Consider the following 21,922-nt stretch of genomic DNA (forward strand, 5'->3'; position numbering starts at 1 on the left):
CGGTACTTGATCTGGTAGTTGTACGCACTCAGCAGGAGTGTCCACCGTAGCATTCGAGGTGACAGGACCTCAGGCATGCGCTTGTCTGTGCCAAACAATCCCAGTAGCGGCTTATGATCTGTTATGGTCGTAAAACTTCTTCCTGCCAGATACTGGTGAAAGTGTCTAACCCCGTAGACAACGGCAAGACTTTCTCGGTCGATTTGTGCATAATTTCGCTCGCTCTTGCCAAGAGTACGTGAGGCATATGCGATAGGAAGCTCATTCCCGTCGTCGTCTTGGTGTGCCAACACTGCTCCAACCCCCACTGGTGAGGCGCCACAGCATAGCACCAGAGGACGACTGGTGTCGTACTTCACCAGAAGAGACTCAGAAGTCAGCAGTTTCTTGAGGCTCTCAAAAGTGTTCTGGTGTTCCCTTGTCCAGGTCCACTTACGCCCGTCGTCTAGCAGGCGATGCAAAATCTCTGCAACCTCTGCCTTCCCCTCCAGGAATCGACTGTAGAAGTTCACCATGCCTAAGAAGGCCTGTAGTTCTTTTTTGTTAGTTGGAGCTGGAGCGCTGTGGATTGCTGCAACCTTGCTGGCACTTGGGTGAATCCCCGAAGCATCGATCTTCTGTCCAAGGTACTCTATGCTTGTCTTGCCAAACTGGCACTTGTCCTTGTTGACCCTCAGTCTGGCGTCTTGTAACCGTCGCAACACAGCCTCCACACACTCGTTGTGCTCTTGTTTTGTTTTTCCCGAGATGATGATATCATCCAGGTACGCCACAACACCAGGGATTCCAGAGATCAGACTGTCGACGACACGCTGAAACAGTCCCGGCGCTGCCGAAACACCGAAAGGCAGTCGTCGGACTTTGTAAAGTCCTTTCAAGGTGTTGATTGTGAGGAGCTCTGCAGACTTATCGTCCAGCGTCAGCTGCTGGTAGGCCTGCGCGAGGTCGAGTTTTGTGAAAATGCAGCTGGTGCCTATTGCTGCAAACACTTCGGTGGTGGTGGGTAGAGGGTAAACATTGCTTTTCACGGCCTTGTTCACCGTACTTCGATAATCCCCACACAGTCTCAGGGACCCGTCTTTTTTTCTTACCACTACCAGTGGCGTCGCCCAGCTGGCATACTGGGTAGGCTCCAAGATGCCTTGCTTCTGGAGGTGGTCCAGCTCGTTGTTGACGTCTTCACGAAGGGCAAATGGCACTGGACGACACTAGAGGAACTTTAGCTCAGCGGTGTCTTTCAGTTCAATGTGAAGGGGTGCTCCTGTGAATCCTGGCAAGTCGCTGCCGAAAATCTCCTGAAAAGCTTCCGTTAGGTCCTCTTCGGAGCTGCTGAGCTTTTGGATGCCTTGCACTCCAATCCCCAATGCTGGAAACCAGTTCCTGCCCAGCAAACTGTTTGCTTGCCTTCCGACCACTAGCAACGGTAATGTTGCAACGTGATCTCTGAACATGACGTCCACCATCGCTTTACCGAGGGTCGGCAGCGTTTCACTGGACCATATGACCAGCTTGGTGCTCGATTCCACGATAGGGATCTTTTTTCTTGAGCTTGCTTCAATTTTCCTGAACGTGTCTTCGCTGACTATCGAACAGGATGCACCAGAGTCCACTTCCATAGTGACTTGCTCATTTGCAATGAAAACTTCGACCATGTACTTCTTTGGTGCCTCGGTTAGCTCGCAGATGGAGAATAACTCATCCACTTCGTGCACCTGTTTTGCGTTTCCACGCTTGCTTTCCGTCGCTGGCTTCACCGCCTGTTTTTTCGAACGACACGCTGCCGCGATGTGCCCTAGCTTCTGACACTTATAACATGTCGAAGTCTTAAACTTGCATGAAGTTGGAGGATGCTTACCGTTACAACGGTAGCAACTCTCTTTCTTTTCGTGAGGCGAGCTCTTCTCTGCGGTTGCATGCACGCTGGCGTCCCCGTCCGCGACCGTCTTTCGATCCTCGTTGATGTCCTTCAGCTGCCTTGCTGCGGCTTCCGCCGTGAGCGCCAAGTCATACGCCGCGTCGAACGTCAACACACAAAACGATCACGGAGCGTTTGTCCTGTGTGCTTCTTCGTCTTTTTGTCCCGTCTCTTTTGCGCTATTTTTAATATGAACGATCACGGAGCATGACATCGAGCGGCAACTGTTTGTCCCCGAACTCACAGTCGCCCGCTAGCTTGCGGAGAGCTGTCACGTAATCAGCGATGCTTTCCCCCGCCGCTTGATTCCGTTTGTAAAACTTGAATCTTGCGTAGAGCTCGGAAGGCCGCGAGTGCATGTGCGACTTCACTGCTGCCACAATGTCTGCATAGTTCGCTGTCGTCGGACGACTAGGCTTTACCAGCGTAACTATGAGCGAGTACGTTTCGGCGCCGCAGCAACTGCATAAAACCGCGCGCTTTTGTTCTTCGCTAGCCAGCTTGTGACACACGCAGTACATCTCCAACCTTTCGACATACCCTTCCCATGCGCTCCCTGTTCCGAGCTGGTATTCTCCGATGCCGTTGGTTGTCATACTGCCGCCGCTGTGGCCGCTTCTGCCCGCCGTGGTGTTTCTTTGTTCTCTAACGGACGTCGCCGTTTAGGCTTAGTTTCTCGTCGCCAACTGTAATGACTTGAGCCAAACACATCGCGGTCTTGGTTACGACTGGTAGGTTTTACTTTTCTGATCCAATAACAAACACATAACAAGGTTGACAACCAAAACCCAAAGTCTGCTAAACATAGCGAAAACAGTGAAACTTGTCACTACATTACACACCAAACTTGCTGAGAAAGATGCTCGATCTGAAGGGGGCCTCACGCACTCACCGCCCTCACGGCCCTCACGCCCCTCACGGCCCTCACGCGCCTCACCGCCCTCAAGGCCCTCACGCCCCTCACTCACTGGCTACGTTTCCATGGATGCGACCATGGCGCATCGGATCGAGATGTGACCAGTCACGCGCCCGCGATCCTCCTTTCCCTTCCTCGTCTACCCAATCATAGGCGGTTAATCTCGATTCGATTCGCTACGATCGCATCCATGTAAACTCAGCCACTCATGGCCCTCACGCCACTCACCGCCCTCACCGCCCTCACGGCCCTCACGGCCCTCACGGCCCTCACTCGCCCTCACACTCATGAATTTTCCTGGTTCAGAAACTCACTCACCCTCACCTCGCCTGTGAAGATGAGGGTGAGTGGGGGTGACTGAGGGCCCTCATGAGTGAGGTTTGCCGAGGTATGCATGTCAGGAGCTAGGCTTTGTCATTTGCGAACCACATGCGCGCGTTAAGGGTTGACTGTTTATACGGTATCCCGTAATATATACTTGGTCCTGCTCTTTGCGTACTATTTAACGTCCGCTCGTTGCGCCGAGAAAGGGCGTCGGACAGCACATTGCACTGTGTGGGGTTAAATTCTCTCTTAACCGCTTTGTAAATTTTGCCTGTGAAAATGGTTTACACCTAATTATGAGTAAGTATAAATAATTATGGCTAAGCATGCCTTCTCTTTGGATGCTTATACAGTGCACACTATGGGATGTTCAAGCTTTGTTTCCATGACCTGTGTGTAATGCTTTTTGTCCCACTCGAGAGTGACAGTTATCGAATGAAATCTAGCCCATAGCCCTATGTTGAGTTAAAACAAGACAGCATTCACACATTACTAAAATCTAGTTCTCGAGAAAGTAATCAACTTCATTAAAAAGATAAAAAAACATCGTTATAACAGCATTCTAGCAGAGAACCCAAAAATTCATACCTTGCCATTCATTGAAAAATAGCCGCCAACGACGCTAATCCTCAGCGTAACCTACTGTTTTGGTGCTGTAAATTTAGACTGGGAAGACAATATTCTAATTGCTCAAAAATAAATTACATTTGTTAAAAAAGTACATTTGGTAATACGATTCGTTTGAAAAATAATTCAAATTACGTAAATCCGGAAAGACTGGGTCGTAGCACATTCCGTACCCCAAAAATCAAAAGCAAATAGCATTTTTTTTATTGAAAGGGTCGATGCTTATCAAGTGATGTTACATTACTAGTTCCAATTACGTTCTTCCGAATAATCAATATTGAAGTGAGTGTTTTTGTTTCAAAGTAATTGGGAAATAAGTATACTTTAGGAATGCGGACAGAGCAATGAGCTTAGTGACAGATTGGTTTATTATTTTACATTTTCTTAACAATCCTCCTCTTTCTAAATATAAATTTCAAATATAGGGCTGTCTTTCATGCTTCTGTTGCACACTCCGACCGCTCCGTCTCCGGTATTATAAATACACGTAAACTGTTATGTCCTGCAAATAATTTATTTGTTATAAATAGGCAGAGTCAGGGCATATATCAGCCTGTCTGAATAAGTGTTCAACTACTTAGCTCCCAGATTTGTTTCACAGATTTTTGCCCGAGTCTCCTCGCTGGCTTCTTGCGACGAAAAAATACGACGAGGCAGAAAGAGAGCTTAACGATGCTGTAAAGAAGAACAAGATCAAAGACATCGAAGTAGAAGCTATCATCAAGGACTTCAAAGGAAAATTAACAGAGGTATGGTTTAGCTCACCCTGCAAATATTTCCATAGTCTGCTTTACTTTGTTGCACCTTAGGTCTAGACCCAGCCGACGTTACAAACTGATGGGACCACTGAGACAGCGTCAAAAGTGCACCATCTTGGTGTTCGTCGTGTTTGTTAACTGTTCTATCATCGCTGGACCGATCTTTTACTAAAAAAAGCTGCTTGACTGGTTTCATTAACTCGTGCCTCAGCTTAGTATACCACGTATAGTTTTAGCATGACAGACGTGTGCTCGATGCACTTTTTTATTTTTTATTACCTTAAAATGTTTCTTTTCGCATTAGCAGTATTTTTGGGGATGATCGCTCTTTACAAAGACGGTGTTGATATTCTGAGAATTTGAAATGCTTGGCAACAGCAGGGGGTTCTGTACTTCATTAGCCTTTTTAAATGATTTTGAAATAATGACGATAATAAACTCGCTTTGTAATAATGACCATATTTTTAAAACCGTCCTTAAACATAGGCATAGCTTTGGCGACAAAGTGGCTTTCGGAAAAATACCGGAAGAAAGCGATACAATAAACATACACCTTAACGCCGACGCAATTATTTTAAAAGACGTACTTAAATACTTTGACACTAAATTCACTATATCCTAGAGTTTTACTATTTTTACGATTTGCATGGTGGTTATTTAACCCGACGTATCGGAGGCACAAAAAGATATTTATGAAATGGTGTTTATTGTAGTCTCGCGGACGAAGTACGTACCGCAACACTTCAATAATGTTTGCTACGCTGGGTCAATAAAGATTAAAAATATTTCATATAGAACACCCCGATGGTAAAACATCGTAACAAGTTACTTTTCGTAAGGTGCGATGCTCGGTTTGTACGAATCGCAATATTAATTCTTTTCCACGCTTTGCTTGTGTCTCTCTCATTGTTTTTCTTTACAATATTTAATTAATAATCTGATTTGCACGTATTACTAAAATTTTACGAATTTGCAAAGAGAAGTTCAAAGTCTCCGGATCATCAGTGGAATTTAATGTTAAAAAAATTAAAATTATATTTAGTGGGTAAATCTTTGAAGTCACTGCGTGCAAGGTTTGCTGCTTCACGCGGGTCTCTCAACTTCAAGATATTTAGAGTCTATTATCTCAAACTAGGTCAGCTCGTCAAGAGCGGGTTTCACGTGTCTTTTATCGTATATAGAAAACCACAAGCAGTGTTAAAGTTCATCTAGTTATGGGGATTATGAGAACTATCTAATGTGTGATTTTGATTTAACCAGCAATTTAGAGTACCGAGAATATGCCTGTCTTAATTACTGGGACGCGGATCTTCAAACGCTGAAAAACATGTGCCACAATGCTTTGAAACAATGAATACAGCCAACACAAACGACGACTACAGCAAAAAAGAAAACACATAGCACAGACATTCAGCTCATATGTGTATTTTCAAGTCCACGGCAAGGAAGGCACCTTATAAACGATATCGTACGACGATGAAGATGATGGCAGGAAGCTATACCGCGTGACCACGGAGCTACGTTTCGAGCCATGAACATGAATGCCTTGAGGGTGGCTGCGACCCACTTGGTTCGGGCCACCTCTTGCTGCTCGGTGACTTCACCGAAGTGAGTGACCGCACCACTAGACCGACCAGACTGCCAAGGCGTTACAATCGAAAACTTTCATCGAACAGCCCGCAAGGTCGCCTTTCCGCGCTGGCGAAACCCCCTGAGCCGTCCGCAAACTTCCGAAATTTAGGCAGCGGTTTTTGCGAGGATCAAGAGACGTCGTTTTGCTATTTTATATTAGATCGGCAAATATCCACCCTGATCTAGACGCGTCACCGCGAACCTCCATGGTACCGGCTGTTACTTCTCCGTAATTCTGCGGCTCTCGCGAGCCCATAGCATTATTATTTTTATCATCGTTATCAAAATTATAATAATCGTCATATTCATCATAATTATCGTCCTCATCATTATCATCCTTATCATTATTCTTATTATTATTTTTATTATTATTTGTATTAGGATATAGAAGTCCCCGAGAGCAGTCGTTCTTTTAGTTTATTAATATTAGAAGGTAGAATAGATAGAAGAAGTACCTGAGAGCAGTCAATCTTTTCGACTTCTCTTCATATTTTTATTACTTATTCGTTATGTTTCAAGCTCATCTACAGCCTTCGAGCAGTCCGCTACACAAGTCAAGTCCTGGCGTCATCACGACCAGGTCACTATCGTCATTCATCGGCCGCTTGCTTCGGGCGAGCTTTTGCAGCATAACCGTAACTTACCTCTCTGGCATCCATCACCAGCTCCACGCCACCTTTCAGGGTACGAAGTACTAGAGTGGACCCAACACCACAGGACGACTTGCGTGTCAAAGAAGCACGGTATTTTTTTTTTCTGCTTGCTTTCCCCATTCCCCCAGTCTTCTCAATCTCCATCAAAGTATGCTAAATGCCACGAGAAGATTGTGAGCGATGGTCGCCATAAGTCCTGCGCCGACTTCGAAAATTCGCTTCACCTGGAGAAGATGTACTGTGGTGCTGCGGAAAGCACCTTCAAAACGATGGGTGCTGGTAAATGGGAGATTTGGCGCTTCCGTCTTTGCCGACAGCAAAGTATTGTGGCTGATTCCCAAAATGTGTCACAGTGTTAATCTCCGTTGAGTGGTGACCACTCTCGATCACTTGAATGTAGGCTGGGATGCCTTATTTTACACAAGACAAACGTTGAGTCCCTCCTTGATCCACCACGCAAGTTCGATCAGCTCTTGACCTTAAAGCCCGGTGGTTGAGAACCTCAAATCCACCGTAACGGAGGTTCAGAATTTCATTGGCCTTCTGTCAGATAGGTCTGAAACTATCCAACATCTCCAAAAGAAGCTCAATGACAGCCAAAAGTTCATTTGTCTCTGCGATCTAGAGATTCGAGGGCCTTTGTCTTAAAAACAAAATGGCGCAGAAATTAGGCGTAGCAAATTAGAACGTGAGAAAAAATTTGCACAATTTTCAAATGTACCATTAAGTAAGAAAACACACAAGGCGTAAGATCGCAAGTGAGCTGGAAGAGGTGAAACATGGTGAAAAAAACGCGACCGTCCTGCAATCCGAAGACAACGTAAACGCATGCACACTCCGTGCAACGCGACCGGCGCGTCGCCGCGCGGCCGTTACTGAAGGTAGGCATTGAGAACCCCAGCGAAACGAAACCACGCAACGTACATCGGCACGCACTGAAGTCGGAGCGGTGCGGTCGTGCTGGGTTTGCAGCATGAACTGCGGCGTCACTAAGTACTCCAATATTTATGCGTCGTATCTTGTGGAGACAAAGCTTCACAGTTTTTCAACTCGTCGATGTTTTGTGGGACAGCGACAACGTTAGACCAGTGCCGTACGAAGCGAGAAATCGGGTCTCCCAATCGTGTCTGACACTGTGTCAGCACGTGGACATATCCTACACTGCCGCGTTGCGCTCTGCGTTTGTTTTCGTACCAGTAGCACCTACATATGTTAGCGCCGATGAGACGGACTGAAATGCCATCCCACACTTGTGGGTATGCAGTGCCAATTTCGTTGGATAAATGCCCTTCAAAAACGTTTTGTCCCCATCGTACGCGTCGATGATACTTCTGGACCATTATGGCACGCAGTCTGTACTTCATGAAGAATGATTCGAACTGTCCAAGAAGTCAGAAATATGAATGTAAGGAAAACTACAATAAAACTTGGAATTACTGGACAATCGGCGTTTGAGCGTGGAAGTTTGTGTGATGTGCTTCCTTTTTTTTATCTGCCTTCTTTTCGATGTGGAATCGCCGACTCCCCGAGTCCTGTAGACAACAGTTCTTTTTCTCAGGTTTGAAGTCACCTATCGCGAAGTTGTTCGAGCTGGAAGTACCGTTCCACTGGTCGTTTCAAACCTGTAAAATGGGCACCTCCGGGGACGAGTGGTATTCTCTTGACAACCTTTGACGGTTAAAACCGGTTTCCATTCAGTTACGCCGCCCAAACTAAATTTCCACCTGGTTTCGCTGTGCTACCTTTTTTTTTTTTTTCGTATCATAAGTGTTGTATCAAGTTCCGGTCACCTGTGTGCCGAAAATCGGCAACTCGCACAACTAGGTTGCTATACAACAGCTGACCGCAAAATCATTTGGCGTCCAAACCGTGTGTTGGCCGACAACATTGTTTTCTCGGCTTTAGAACCATTTATTGTAAAGTTGTTTCAATTGGAAGTACAGTCCCACTAGTCCTTTCCTACCTGTAAAGTCTCCACTTCCCACGACAAGTGGTATTCTCTTGACAACCTTCTCACAGTCAAAACCTGTTCCCATTTAGGTACGCTTCCCAAACCAAATTTCCACCTCGTTTCCCTACGTGACCTATTTTCGGTATAGCAAGTGTTCTGTCAAGTTACGGTCATGTCCAAGAACCTGAGTCCAAATCTGCACTTCGTACAGCCCGGTTATAACACAACATTTTGGGTCCCATATTGGGCATCCCGTGCAGCTTTATTCCTTTATTCGTTCGAAACCTAACTTTCACACCTACTGTCTTAATGAAACTTGGCACACTTAGTGCACAAGCTTAGTGAACATCTCACTCGCCTCCAAATATCATCGTCCAAGCAGTCCTATTGTCCTAGCGATGAGCGAAAAAATTTCCCACTGAGATGAACACATTTTTCTTTAGTGAACATCACCATTAGCCTCCAAATATCATCATCCCAGCAGTGCTACATTGACAGCGATGCGCGAAACATATTTCCCACTAAGAGCAATTATGGTGGTGGCCATCTTGCTTTCTAGAGAATTGCTGACACCCTTTTTTCTATGGCAACTAGAGAAATTACTCATATTAACGACTCAAACTCAATATACAAGAAGCAGAGAACAGCTAGATGCCGATCTTAGGTCTGCCCCAACACTCATGCAACTTCACCCTGAGCGTATCGGCTGAAAAAGCAATAGTTCCGTCCGTGTGCGCTTCTGCCGCCATAGCTTGGCATCCAAAAAGGTACAGCAGGCTGCTGAACGCGCCTCCCTGTCGAACGCCAGCTCCTCCACTAGAGGCGCTACACGCGTTTTTCAAAGCGCCCCCTATAGTTACCGCACGGAGCGTATAGGTCTCAAGTAAAGAGCTGTGTATCAGAGACCTATTTGCGCTTGAATGGCCTCCAGGTGGGCCATATGCTTTGATGTGGATAGTTGTCAAGGACATTGCGGTAATGCCTGGCTTCTTCGGCCTTTTGCAATTTCCGCGGAGTAAATTCCTTCATGGCTCTCGCATCTTCTACGCACTTTTACGCAGGTTTAAATTCCTGCACAAGTTTTATCGTACGTTTTCTTTTTCCTTTTTTTTTTTGTTAAAGCAATTTCGCATTAACTGTGTTATTTTAATGCTTTTATTGAAGCTACGAGACGCTTAGGAAGAACTTCGGTGATTATAGATGCCTGCAGCAGCCGAACTTCAATTTTGTGCTAAGGCACCGGATTGGGCACATTAAAAGGCGGTTCACGTATATGTGTCCGAGTGCAATGTGTTCCGTTGAAAAATTGTCGATCGAAGGTGAGACAGAATAAGAACACCCTAACAGTGCTTCCGGCTCACAAATAATAAACTAAATCCACGTCAAACATGGTGGCACATGGCAACTGCACTGGAAGGGGTGGTCTTCAGGTGATACCGATACCTTCTTCAACTCTTGCCGTGGTTATACCGTATCAAGCTTGAACTTTCCTATCCAAGATTTTAAGCGGCTTCACTGAAAAGAGAGAGAGAGAAAAAAAAAACTCCCCTTTTTGAACACGTAATTACTCGGACGAGCAACGCAGAGGGGAGTAGGAAAGCGCGAGACTTCTGATTGGCCCGCCCGGACCAATGAAAAGACTTTTGATTGGTCGGCCCAAACTCTCTGTATGATAGTCAGCGCTGAAAAGTCTGTAACTGTCCTGCTGCAACTTTTCTAAGGTGATTTGTTACGTGTTGCGGAAGGGCAAAATGTGTCCCGTTGCTAGGGACGCACTTCTACAAGACACCACAATCATGCCGCTCTGCACTCGAACACCGTGAGACATCAATATCTGAAGGGTACTTAATTCCTCACATATCTTTTTTCAACGTTGATGATATATCAACTTGCGTCAATGGTGAAATCAGGTTGGATAAGACAACTTGGGCATCATTATTCTGTACGCCAAATGTCAGTGACACGCGACATCCTATAGTAACTTTCAAACGTCAAAAAAAATTAAAAAAAAAGGACAGAACAGCGAAGAGTTTGTTGTTCTGTCCGTTTTTCTCATTGTTCCTACATCTCAGGGTTACTATGGATGTGATTCACTAGCTCGGCTGCGTTTTGACCCTCCTTCACGCATGGCATATAGTCTACGTCTGATTGCTAACAGCCGCCAACTGGGTGTCACTTTATCCTGTTTTCTGGCTCAGAACCATAAGGACCATACACTTTTATTAAAGGGGCACTGACAGATCAAGATCATTGTTTTTATCATCCGAAACGATTGAAAGCGATGCCGGGACATTACCCTCAAAATTCAAAACTTTTGAATTCAGTATTTCTGAATTTAAATAAAAAACAATTTCCAAATGCCGAATACGAAGTTCCCACGTGTTCCGCGCCACTGCAGTGAGTCAAATTCTGCGGTCTCCTGCGACTCGACTTTTTTTGGGAACTCCGCCGTTGCCACCGCGACCTGAAGCGAGGAGGAGGTGACCAGGCGGGATAGAAGAGCGCCGGCAAGGGAAAAACAGAAACGGTTTCTTCCCCGACTTGCCGATAAGCCTCTGCTCGAGCGCCGCCAAGTCTTCCGAGGGAGGATACAAATCCAGGAAGCAACATCACATCGAAATCTGATTTTTGGTATTTCAAAAAGAGGGGCCGTCGTGCGTTCGCAATTGCATTAAAAATATGTGTTACGATTGGCGTTAATAAATTTTATAGAAATGTCACCTACAAAGCTTCTGAATTTCCTGATTTTTGACGTCACCGATCAAAATAAGCAAGGAGGTGAGCGCGGGAAATATAAACGCCAAAAATAAAAAGGCGCGCGCGCGCGCGGGAAGCTTTTTTTTAGCGATGCGGTGTTTTTTTTGTGTGTCTATAATAATAATAATAATACATTTATTGTATGGAGCATAGCAATGTTCGCTTGACGGGCGTATCAAAGCCACAACAAGGCTTGTGGGATGCTACCCTAAAATTAACACTTTAAACATTGCTACCCGGTACACAAAAAGGAAATAAGACAGATTGACATACACACGTCCTTAGAATGTCCCTAAGCCATAGTCAGCAGTTGGGTGCATGCAACACACAGGATCACACCTCCAAATACTGATGCAAGTACTATAAGTTGCATACTTTTAAACGATAAAAAATAATACAACCTTTGGGGTGTCAATGCCCCTTTAAAGCTTTTCTTTATATGTTAAAAAATAAACAAAGGTCGAAAACTATGTAGTGCAATACTTCCTTTGGTATTTTTAGAAATTGCTCTTTTTAGCATGGTAGCTTTAAATACATACCTTTCAAAAAAGGAAGATATCAGCTATCTGATAAATATCTGGCAACTAACTTCAGATATTTGATAATATCAGATATCAGATGTATCTGATACAAATATATAGATGTTGGTCCGTTGTCTGATAAATAAATGGGCTCCGACATCCGGAAAAAAATGTTCTTCGAAGAGAAAATCGTTTGCAGATTCCCACCCTAAAAGCCAGTTCGACTGTCTTTACTGGAGGTCAGGCACGTTAGATCAAGTACGTGTTGTCATAGAAACAGTTTAGTACAAATAAATCGAATAACCACACAGTGGCAAAAATCAGAAGTGTTAGCAGTTTCGCCTACCAGAATTTTCGCTCGGATTATATTCTGCTTTAGCAAGAGCACATGCCAGATCTTAACATGTCTCGTTGTTTCAAATTGCAATACCACTATACTCAACGTAGATATTTTTAATCTCTGAAATATTTTTATCTTTTTTTCACATTATTTACTTTGGTTTTTGACATAATTTCAGGAGAAGACGTCAACAAAACCAACGTTCATTGAGCTCTTTAGGATTCCTTGCATCCGCTGGACAACAGTGAATATGTCTGTAATAGGGTAAGAAAACACAGCAACTTTGCGTCATTTTTTATGACTCACATGTGTTTACACGTTGTTAAAATATAGTTCAAATGACTCAAGTGACCTTGCTGTGTGAGAACCACGACACAAATACTTATAATATTCTTTAGAAAAATGTTATAAAAGCACAACTGAGAAGAAACCGGTAGAGAAACGTGGTGCATAATAAGCTTGGAAACTGTCTAAACTACACAGCGTAATTAATCTCAAACAGGAACGCAGTAATATTTATTGCTCTAAATCTTTTTTTTTTTAAATCAGACGTCAGTGTTGTTGTATGTTTTAGAATCCTCGCCGCATTTTCGTTACTATGTAAAAGTGAATTACCGATGAGTAGGGCAATGTTGAGTAAAATTTATGGTCAAAACCTACAAGTCTTTGGAAGAATGCCGTATGTCTAGCGGAACAGTCTCTGATGCATTTAATGGCGGAGACCAGATGCAGGCTCAAAAAAATCTTTCAGAAATATATAATCATATTTAATATAGGATATATTTTACAACACTCTGAAAGCAATTAAAATCTGGTTCTTATAAAAACAAAGCATTGTCACAGAAAACTGTTTTAAACAGCAATTTCATTTAGGCTACATAAATACTCTCCGTTTGAGAAGTAGACTCTAAAATACGCTACTAAAATAAATGGAGCTCCAGAGATCTCAAACTATGTCCTTCCGTGTTTATATTGTAGATAAACCTAAAACAAGTTTATGAAAGAAAAATCTACAAAGAGGTCGCTCAAACCCTGCATGTCAGTTACAGATATGTGTACTTTTTTATTAAGCGTGTATCTACTTGAGCACTGTCTAATCAAAAACTTATTCTTTCTGGTGGTATTAGCTTAATAAAAACATTTTTGTTCAACCTATGGAATTTTGTTTCCAGCACAACCTCCTCTGAGAGTATACTATCTTTTCCCAATGCCCATGTTATAAGCACAGTGCGCCGCAATATGAAAGACCCACTGGAAGCGCGTGGCCGAGGCGGTGGCTGGCTTGGGCGTTGCGAGCGCTCCGAGCAGTTCCATTCTGCTTCGAGGGGAGGACGCTCACTCGAGGCTCAGCTAAAGCGCAAAGCGCTTATAAGTTTCTGCTGAGCCCAGAGTGAGCGTCCTCCCCTCGAAGCAGAATGGAATTGCCCGCAACGCCTCGCAGCGCCCCCGCCAGCCACCGCCTCGGCCACGCGCTCCCAGTGGGTCTTTCATATCGTGGCGCACTGTACATTCGACAGTCCTTAAGCTGTAAGGCTTAAGGCTGAAGCCCCTATCAGGACTTGATTTGCCAGTCCTTTGAATGATATCTGGCTAAATACCTTTCGGAATGCTTGTGCGGTGAGGGTTTTAATGTAAACATCAGCTCTTATTTATGTCTCATTCATTACGTTTGCCGTTTATTACAGATTTCTGAAAACATGGATCTACTACAACTTGACATACTCAAGCGTTTTACTTGGTAGCAATCCATACACAAGCTTTGCCCTTGTTGCTGCCATAGAGTACCCAGTGAGGTTGGTGGCGGTGCTATTTATCAACTACGTCAGAAGGCGACCGTCCTACATTGTCCTCTACGCGTTTGCCGGGCTGTGCTCGACAGTCAGCATATTCCTTCCTAAGAGTAAGTTTACTGATGATATATTCTTTCACTGAAGCCTCGATTTCGTTGAAGTGCCAGGTGGTTAGCCCATGTTCACCACATTTTTTCCCGCAAAATTATGATACATGTTTTATAGGACACATTAGCTTTACTTCTAGTTGCATGGACCTTTCGCAAAAATTGCGCTCCATGCAGTAGCGCGTTTATTATGTGAAGAAAAAAAGCGAATAGAGCAATTTGACATTCACATCGCGTCTGCAGAGAAATACTGGCTAGATTTCACTCATTACCAAGCTTACACACACACAAAAAAAGAAAAACAATCGCGCGTGTTTGTGTCTTTATCGCATACGAAGAGTAAGGAACAAATATCTGAATGCAAGACTAAAACATTACAAAGCCTATACCACACAGATTTTTCACTAACAACACATACATTAATGCTCTAATCATGTGAGGGACCGTCCTCAGTGGACAAAACAGGACGCATTTTTTATCAAAACTGTTTTGGAACCTGAATTACCAGCCTTCCGCGTGTTCCAGAATTTCCGTCCTAATTGAATTTTATATGACCCCGCGAAATATGCTTCGCGCAACAGTCGCATCATAAAGGTCTCGCAAATTACACAAATAAAAAGCGAATCATCTTAACATTTATGTTAAAATTGTATTATCACCTAATTGTACCTAAAATTAAGTTATATCGAGGCTGCAAAAGGAATCTGCGAATATTCCGGATAACCTGACAGTTGTTTAACGCGTAGCTTTGAGCTTTGGAAGCGTGACCGAATGATTCAATGTGTGCAGGAATGTGGTGGCTACAGCTTTGCTTCACCATGCTCACCAAACTTGGAAGTTCCTGCGCGTATTCGGTGAATTTTGTCCATATGTCGGAGCTGTACCCCACCAAGCTTCGGACTCTGGCAATGGGCTTCACCATCACGCTCGGTCGACTTGGAGCCATCATTGCGCCCTTTACCAAGGAACTGGTATGAATATTATCACGAATGACAAGGTGACAAAACAACGAAATAACTGAGAAAACTGAAACGTTTAGTGGGGCGAACTTGTGCCCAGTAATAAAAGGCAAAAGAAAATAACAACAGAGCGTCGCGGGCGTCGAAAGCGGCGAAGCAGCAGGATCGAACGCTGAGGCGAAAACTCAGTCCGGTTCGCCACGTGGTGTCCCTTATGTACATGCGTGAGCTTCTGGAATAATCGGCGTAGATATTCGACGCGTAGAACATTCGGACCTCTAATACGCACATTATTCTCGAATCTACCGGAAAACTAAATTGCAGGAATAACAAAAGATGCGGCGCTCCCAGGAATCGAGCCCTGGCTTTTCCATTAGGCCACGCGGCGCTCCCAGGACCCTGGCGATAACCATTAGGCCACGCGCGCGCTGCCTGCTTGGCCAGCTGCGCGCGCGACAATATATGAACACTTGCAAACATCGTCTTAGACGATAACAGCACGATAACCTCAGGGTGCAACGAGTCCCGTATAACTTATTATTGCACCGCCTCTAATGAGATTGCGAGCTCAGTTAATAAAAATGGAAAAAAAATAATGAATCTAAAATTGGTCGCATACTCGGTCATTCCGCCGAGCGCGATTAAGTGCGGTAGGTTTATAAGGTGGGTGATGGTCTTAGGTCGGGTGATCCTTCGGGTGCGATGACCCTTAGTCATTCATTGTTTGGGTGGGTGGTGCTCTTAGTTCAAGTGGCACCGAAAACAGAATTTTTTGCGAAAAGAGATTGCGTCACACCATTGTCTCATTGTAACGCTGCGCGCAATTCTTTTCAGCACTTCCCAAATACAAAGCCTTCGCGATGAATGTTTTCGGGGCACCAAGAGGGGGGAAGCGCGTTTCCCTAGCCTCTCCACTTCTTCTCGTTCCGCCTGTTTTTTCTACCACATCTCTTTCAGCTCCTCTATTTCTTGCCCTTTCACCCCTCTCCGCTCCGCTCGCTTTCTCACACCACCTGCTTCTGCTCCTCCCGTTCCGGCATGCTGGGTCCGTAGCTCAGTCAGCAGCGCGCTCGGCTTCGACGCCGGTAAATGGGGCTCGATCCCCTGGAGCAGGTTGCCATTTTATCAAGATCATTTAACGGTTACGGTCTGACCGACCTAGACATTTGAGGCTTACGCGGTTCCCGAGGTCGGTTGGCCCTACAGAGCTACTGCTTCAACAAAGAGTAATAATCCGTGTTCTGCGTTTACTAGATGTCAGCGACTATAGCAGCAGAGGGTGAACTAATTGCACATGCGAGGCAATGGTTCGACAGAATATTTGTCCTGTGCCCAACTTTAGTCAGTGACAGATTAGAAAACATTCGATGTGGCTTGATATGTTCACAATTCTTACTTTCTGATTTGTTCTTCGGTGTTCTTGGAAAATTCAGCAATCGTATTGACTATGGAGCAATAATAAAATGTTAGGGACACGATGCACTCTGCGGTTCTTAAGATATTACTGAGTATATTCAGAATTCGAACTGACGCTAATACCAACTGTGAATTTAAAGCACCGTATCCCGTTTACCAGTCACGTTCCCTGGTAAAGGATTTTGAAAAGAAATAAAATTTTAGAAGCGGAAGAGGGCACGTTTGATTATGACTCCATATGGCTTGAAATGTTTGGGTACACAAACAGGCCTGTTTACACAGTTTCTGGTAGCCAAATTGACATTTTCGATTAATAAAACGATTGAAAGGCCTAACCATTCTTTCTCAATGCCTCGTTCATGCGTCCTATGCCGCCAGCATATTGCTGAACGTAGAATACGATGAAATAAATGTCAGAACATTCCCGTTCGATATTTTCAACGACGTAATAATATTTGGTACTTCTGGTGAGTGTAGAACCTTATTAAGTGGATACCATTATAAAATGCTATTATTTTGTCCCGTTGGGTCTTAAGCACTGCTGGTGACGTTCTTGTTTATTTTTTGTCAACAACATGATCGACTGGTGTACAGTAACCGCAACTTGTATCAAATACTGAATTGACGTGAACAAGCCCCATTTTATAAAAGAACGTACGGGATATAAGATCAGTCAAAAGATTGTGCGTAAAAGACTTGTTTACATTAATACCTATGAATGATATTTAAGAAACGTTACGGATATATTTGTTAAAGTTATTATTTATTGGTGCCAAATATATTCTGCCTATGCGTATTCAAGCGTTTAATGTCCGCAATGTACTAATTAACTGCCACATCAGTATCATTTTGAGGAAACAAGAGCTGCACTACATAACAAGTTTTATTACTGCAACATTAGCGAATGCTAAAATATGTTAGAACCCGTCTAATAAGTTGACTAACCTCCTAAGGAAAAACGCTGTACATTCGCTCTTTTATTATCTGGCTTAATCTAAAATATTTACAGACCCATAAACACAAAGGGGCCGGACATATTTTATTTTATTTTTTCAGTTTATCGGAGGGAACAAAAAAACCGTACAACCTCTTCCTATACGCCCCTTAGCCACACGAGTTTGGGAGCACGAGATCAAAACATAATCGTTTGAAATCTATTTTTATGGCAAGTACAGATCGCGTTATGTATCCTAACGCAGCTCTGCCATATTTACCGAAAGTCGAGTAATTACAATATATAATGGATGACAAGGTGTTCACACACCATCTAACCTTCACCTGACTTTGTGGTTCTAGATTATTTGGGGTTTATATTTAGAGTTTCAAAGGGGACAAGTATAATTTTAATGAGTTCGCATTTGCAGTTACGTTATACTAGCCCATTGGTTTTTATTTACATCTTAAAATATCGCTTAAGACCATTGGACAGAGGGTTCTCTCCCTAAATGTTTATTAGTGTTTACACTTTATAAGGCTAAAGTTAAAATTCAGGCAAACTGGTATACTAGAGACCTGGTATACTAGAGACTTTTTGGAAGTTTGTGAAACTTCATACACGTGAGGCTAGTCGCACTATCTGCCTGCGTGATGGGTCAGATAATGCTCCTTGTTGTCAATCTGTACCCGCTGAGGTTGCAAATATGTTCGCGGATTATTTTAAAAATTGTTTTTCTTTCGGTAACCAATCTTATCAGCTTGGTGACAATTTCCTATATTGTCATGATTTTTTGTCTTCTGTGCGTGTTGATTCAGCTGAAATCGCCGAAGCGATTAAAAAGCTGAAACCGAAGCTTTCCAGTTGCGCGGATGGGATACCAAGTTTTATTATCAAAGGATGCAGTGAACTGTTCCTTCCGATTCGAAAGCATATCTTCAATCTTTCTCTTAGTTCGAGAACATTTCCGTCTCTTTGGAAAAGATCGGTGGTCGTTTCGTTTCTAACAAATGGCGATGCGTCCCTTGTTACAAATTATCGCCAAATTTTCTTGCTTTGTGGCTTTTCGAAAGTTTTCGAGCTTGTCATCCGTAAGAGAATGCCTATTTTATTTCCGACAAAAAATAACTTCATTGCAGCATGGTTTGTTGAGTGGCCGGTCAGTCGAGACTAATTTATGTACATTTTTAGACTTTTCTGCCCTAGTTGTGGCTAACAGAGGACAAGTCGACTCAATATATTTTGATGTCTAAAGCGTTCGACAAAGTGAGCCATAAATTACTCTTGCGTAAACTGTCTTCATATGGAGTGTGTCTTGAATTATGCGAATGGTTTGACAGCTATCTGTCACTGCGCCCAAACTGCGTTCGGATGGGTGACTGTATCTCTGAAAAATTTTTTTCGTCGTCCGGAGTTCCCCAGGGATCAATACTGGGCCCTCTTTTGTTCTTGATCTTCATAAATGATATTGTGTCTTGCGTAAACAGTTCCCAACTACTTCTTTTTGCTGATGACCTTAAGTTGTTCAAAAGCATTAATAGTCTTAAAGATTTCGATGTTCTGCAAGGTGACGTTACCAGCGTTCTTCAGTGGTGTAAAAATAATCAATTGCTGTTAAACCCCCCAAAAAACAAAAATGATTTCTTTTTGCCGTAGGCATTGTGTTTTTGAGTCGACTTATTATCTCGACGGATCGCCAATACAGCGTGTATCAATATTAAAGGACCTTGGTGTGTGTTTTGACAGCGCTTTATCTTTTAGAAATCACGTGTCATTGGTCATGGGCAATGCTTTTAGAGCGTTAGGGGTAATTTCTCGTTTGACGTGTAATTTTAGAAACCCTCATTCATTGGTTAACCTTTTTAACTCTTTAGTGAGGTCACGACTGGAATTTGCTTCTGGCGTATGGAACTCGATTTCTAACACACAGGCTATGAGCATAGAAAATGTTCAGAAAAGACTTATCCGGATCGTTTATGATAGATACTTTGAGCGGCGCTTTTATTATAGGTATGAATATATATTGAAAATGTTATCTCTTTCTCCATTGTCTAAAAGGAGGACTGTTCGTGATTTAATTTTTCTGCACAAGGTTGCGAATGGTGCTGCTGATTCGGCTCAACTCCTTGCAAAAGTGAACTTTCATATTCCATTCCGAGTAACTAGACACTTTGTTTGTATTGATGTTCGCTCGCCGTGTAACACCTCATCTCTCTTACGGATTCAGTCATTATATAATAACTTCGCTCCACCCCACCTTGATATATCTGCATCAATTTCTATGTACCGTCGCGATTTAAATGATATTATTCTAGCCCCTTAGCATTATGTTTGTCTTGGATGTTTTATTTTTTTAGTAAATGTTTAGAGCCTGTGTACTTGCTTGCTCATTTTGCTTGTTGTGTGTGTGCACCAATAAGAAGACCAAGGTTGTTTTTGGGCACCCCAAAATAAAGATTATTATTATTATACTTTTTGAGTAACAACACGAGAATCAACCCTGAACGCAAATACCCCATTTGGGAATCCCCGTTTGTGGCCTTTTACTCAGTTCCAACTTCTCGGTGGTAAAGTGTGTTTGATCCTTTAACAGGAAATATTCATGATACGTCGAATTGATTTCGGTGGCATATTTTTTAGGGTCGAGAGTAGTGGAAGACCCAGCGCTTTTCTCTTTGCACCAGACGGCATCTATCATTTGGAAGAGTGTACATGCAACTTTTAAGCAACTTTCTAACGTACTCAAATTAAGAACGAAAACAATTTGTTTCATACTGGTTGCTGATCAATGCTTGCCAAAACTTTTGAATTTTTTGTTCTTTCAGGGAGTCATATTCGCACCGTGGGCTCCCAAAATTGTTGATGTGGCCATATGCATCGCCCTTGGTTTTCTTAGCGCACTGCTGCCGGAAACATTCGGGAAAGAGCTTCCCGACACCGTCGAAGACATTATTAAGCAGAAGAGGTAAGTAAGTTTTAGACGATATTTTTTAGAGGACATGATAATATTGTGTGATATTTTTTTACTCGACATGTTTTAATTGAAAAGTTGGCATATGCCTAATCATACATCCCTAAATTTTTTAGAATACTTTAACGCAAATTATTGAATGAATGTCTTATGGATGTTTTAACGTTTATTTACTATATGTCCCATTTCAATTGAAAAGTCGACTTGTGTATCGGCTTAAGACTGGGTTCAGTATTAAAGCCCAGTCGTGAGAGGGGCCATTTTATTTGTTTTATGTACAACTATATGGCACAAAAAAAATTGAATGTGGAAAAAAGTGCACCAAGAAGCTCTAAAAATAAATACTGCGGGAAGTCTCAGGATCACAGCCAATCTGTTCCAAGATACATTCAGCGACCGAAATTTATAAAAATACCGCATACCTTAATACACTGGAGCACTATGCACAAATGACGAGACTTGAGGCGGCTTTAAGCCAATGTCAACTGCAACTAAGAAGCGAGCAACGTAGGCGTCACAACAAACTTAATCCACCACTACTTTTGGTGCATGTTCATACTATCCAGATGATTCTGTGTGACGAAAGATTCAATACCCGCGGCGATTTTATGACTCGATAAAATGCAGTTTAGTAAGACAATACTTTGAGACGTATCAAATGTTTTGTTTGCTGTGTGCGCCTGTCGAGTAGGGTTAATGCTAAAAAACAACGTTACGCAATTTGCTGATTAGTAATACTGAAATGTCTGTAAATATTATATTATGCTTCATATGGGGGCTTAGTTCTCACTTGAATTCAAAAGAATATACACGGGGTTTCATCTGAAGCGTTGGGGAATCTATATTTGCTGCCGTGAAACTAATCATTTTATTTCGGACGCTGATATTTTGAGAGTAAATCTGACCGATATTTGTACAATTGGCTAATTTTACCGGCCGCAGCTTAACCTCGCTCCTAATGAAATACGATCATACAAGAATACTTTAATACCTTTTGTTAACCGAGCAAAGAAAGTCGATATTCCAAGGTTTGTTTTGAAAGGTTAAGAATGAGGTTCAACTATCTTGATTTCAGACTCAATTTGCACCCCTATAACCTAGCGAACTCTGCCCTACGCCAAAGTACTAAGGAACATTGAGTATATTACCAGCTGATAACGGCTTCTTTATTTGTTGTTTTTATTCGTTTCAGAGAAAAAGAAACAACGAAAGAGCCATTGCCGAATCCAGATATAGAGGTTATTCGTCTTTGAAGACCCAAGAATAAAATACGCACAGGTAAAAGTTAAAACCGTGTTGTTTGCTTTTGTAATTTATGGATCATCGAAATGCTTTCGCGACATGGAGATTT

The 21,922-nt window shown here is 43.0% G+C and overlaps 1 protein-coding gene across 1 annotated transcript in view; it reads left to right on the forward strand.

Annotated features, from left to right (window-relative positions):
- The window catches only part of LOC115311845 (organic cation transporter protein), a 53,635-nt gene extending 32,938 nt beyond the window's left edge, over positions 1-20,697 (forward strand). Inside the window, exons 7-12 of the mRNA XM_042292795.1 lie at positions 4,384-4,531; positions 12,573-12,658; positions 14,080-14,294; positions 15,081-15,262; positions 20,426-20,565; positions 20,688-20,697. Coding sequence (XP_042148729.1) covers positions 4,384-4,531; positions 12,573-12,658; positions 14,080-14,294; positions 15,081-15,262; positions 20,426-20,565; positions 20,688-20,697 — 781 coding nt within the window. The remainder of the gene's footprint in view (positions 1-4,383; positions 4,532-12,572; positions 12,659-14,079; positions 14,295-15,080; positions 15,263-20,425; positions 20,566-20,687) is intronic.
- Positions 20,698-21,922: the final 1,225 nt, after the last annotated feature.

Source organism: Ixodes scapularis, unplaced genomic scaffold, assembly GCF_016920785.2.
Source record: "Ixodes scapularis isolate PalLabHiFi unplaced genomic scaffold, ASM1692078v2 PGA_scaffold3__209_contigs__length_174095766, whole genome shotgun sequence".
NCBI classification, from domain to species: Eukaryota; Metazoa; Arthropoda; class Arachnida; order Ixodida; family Ixodidae; genus Ixodes; species Ixodes scapularis.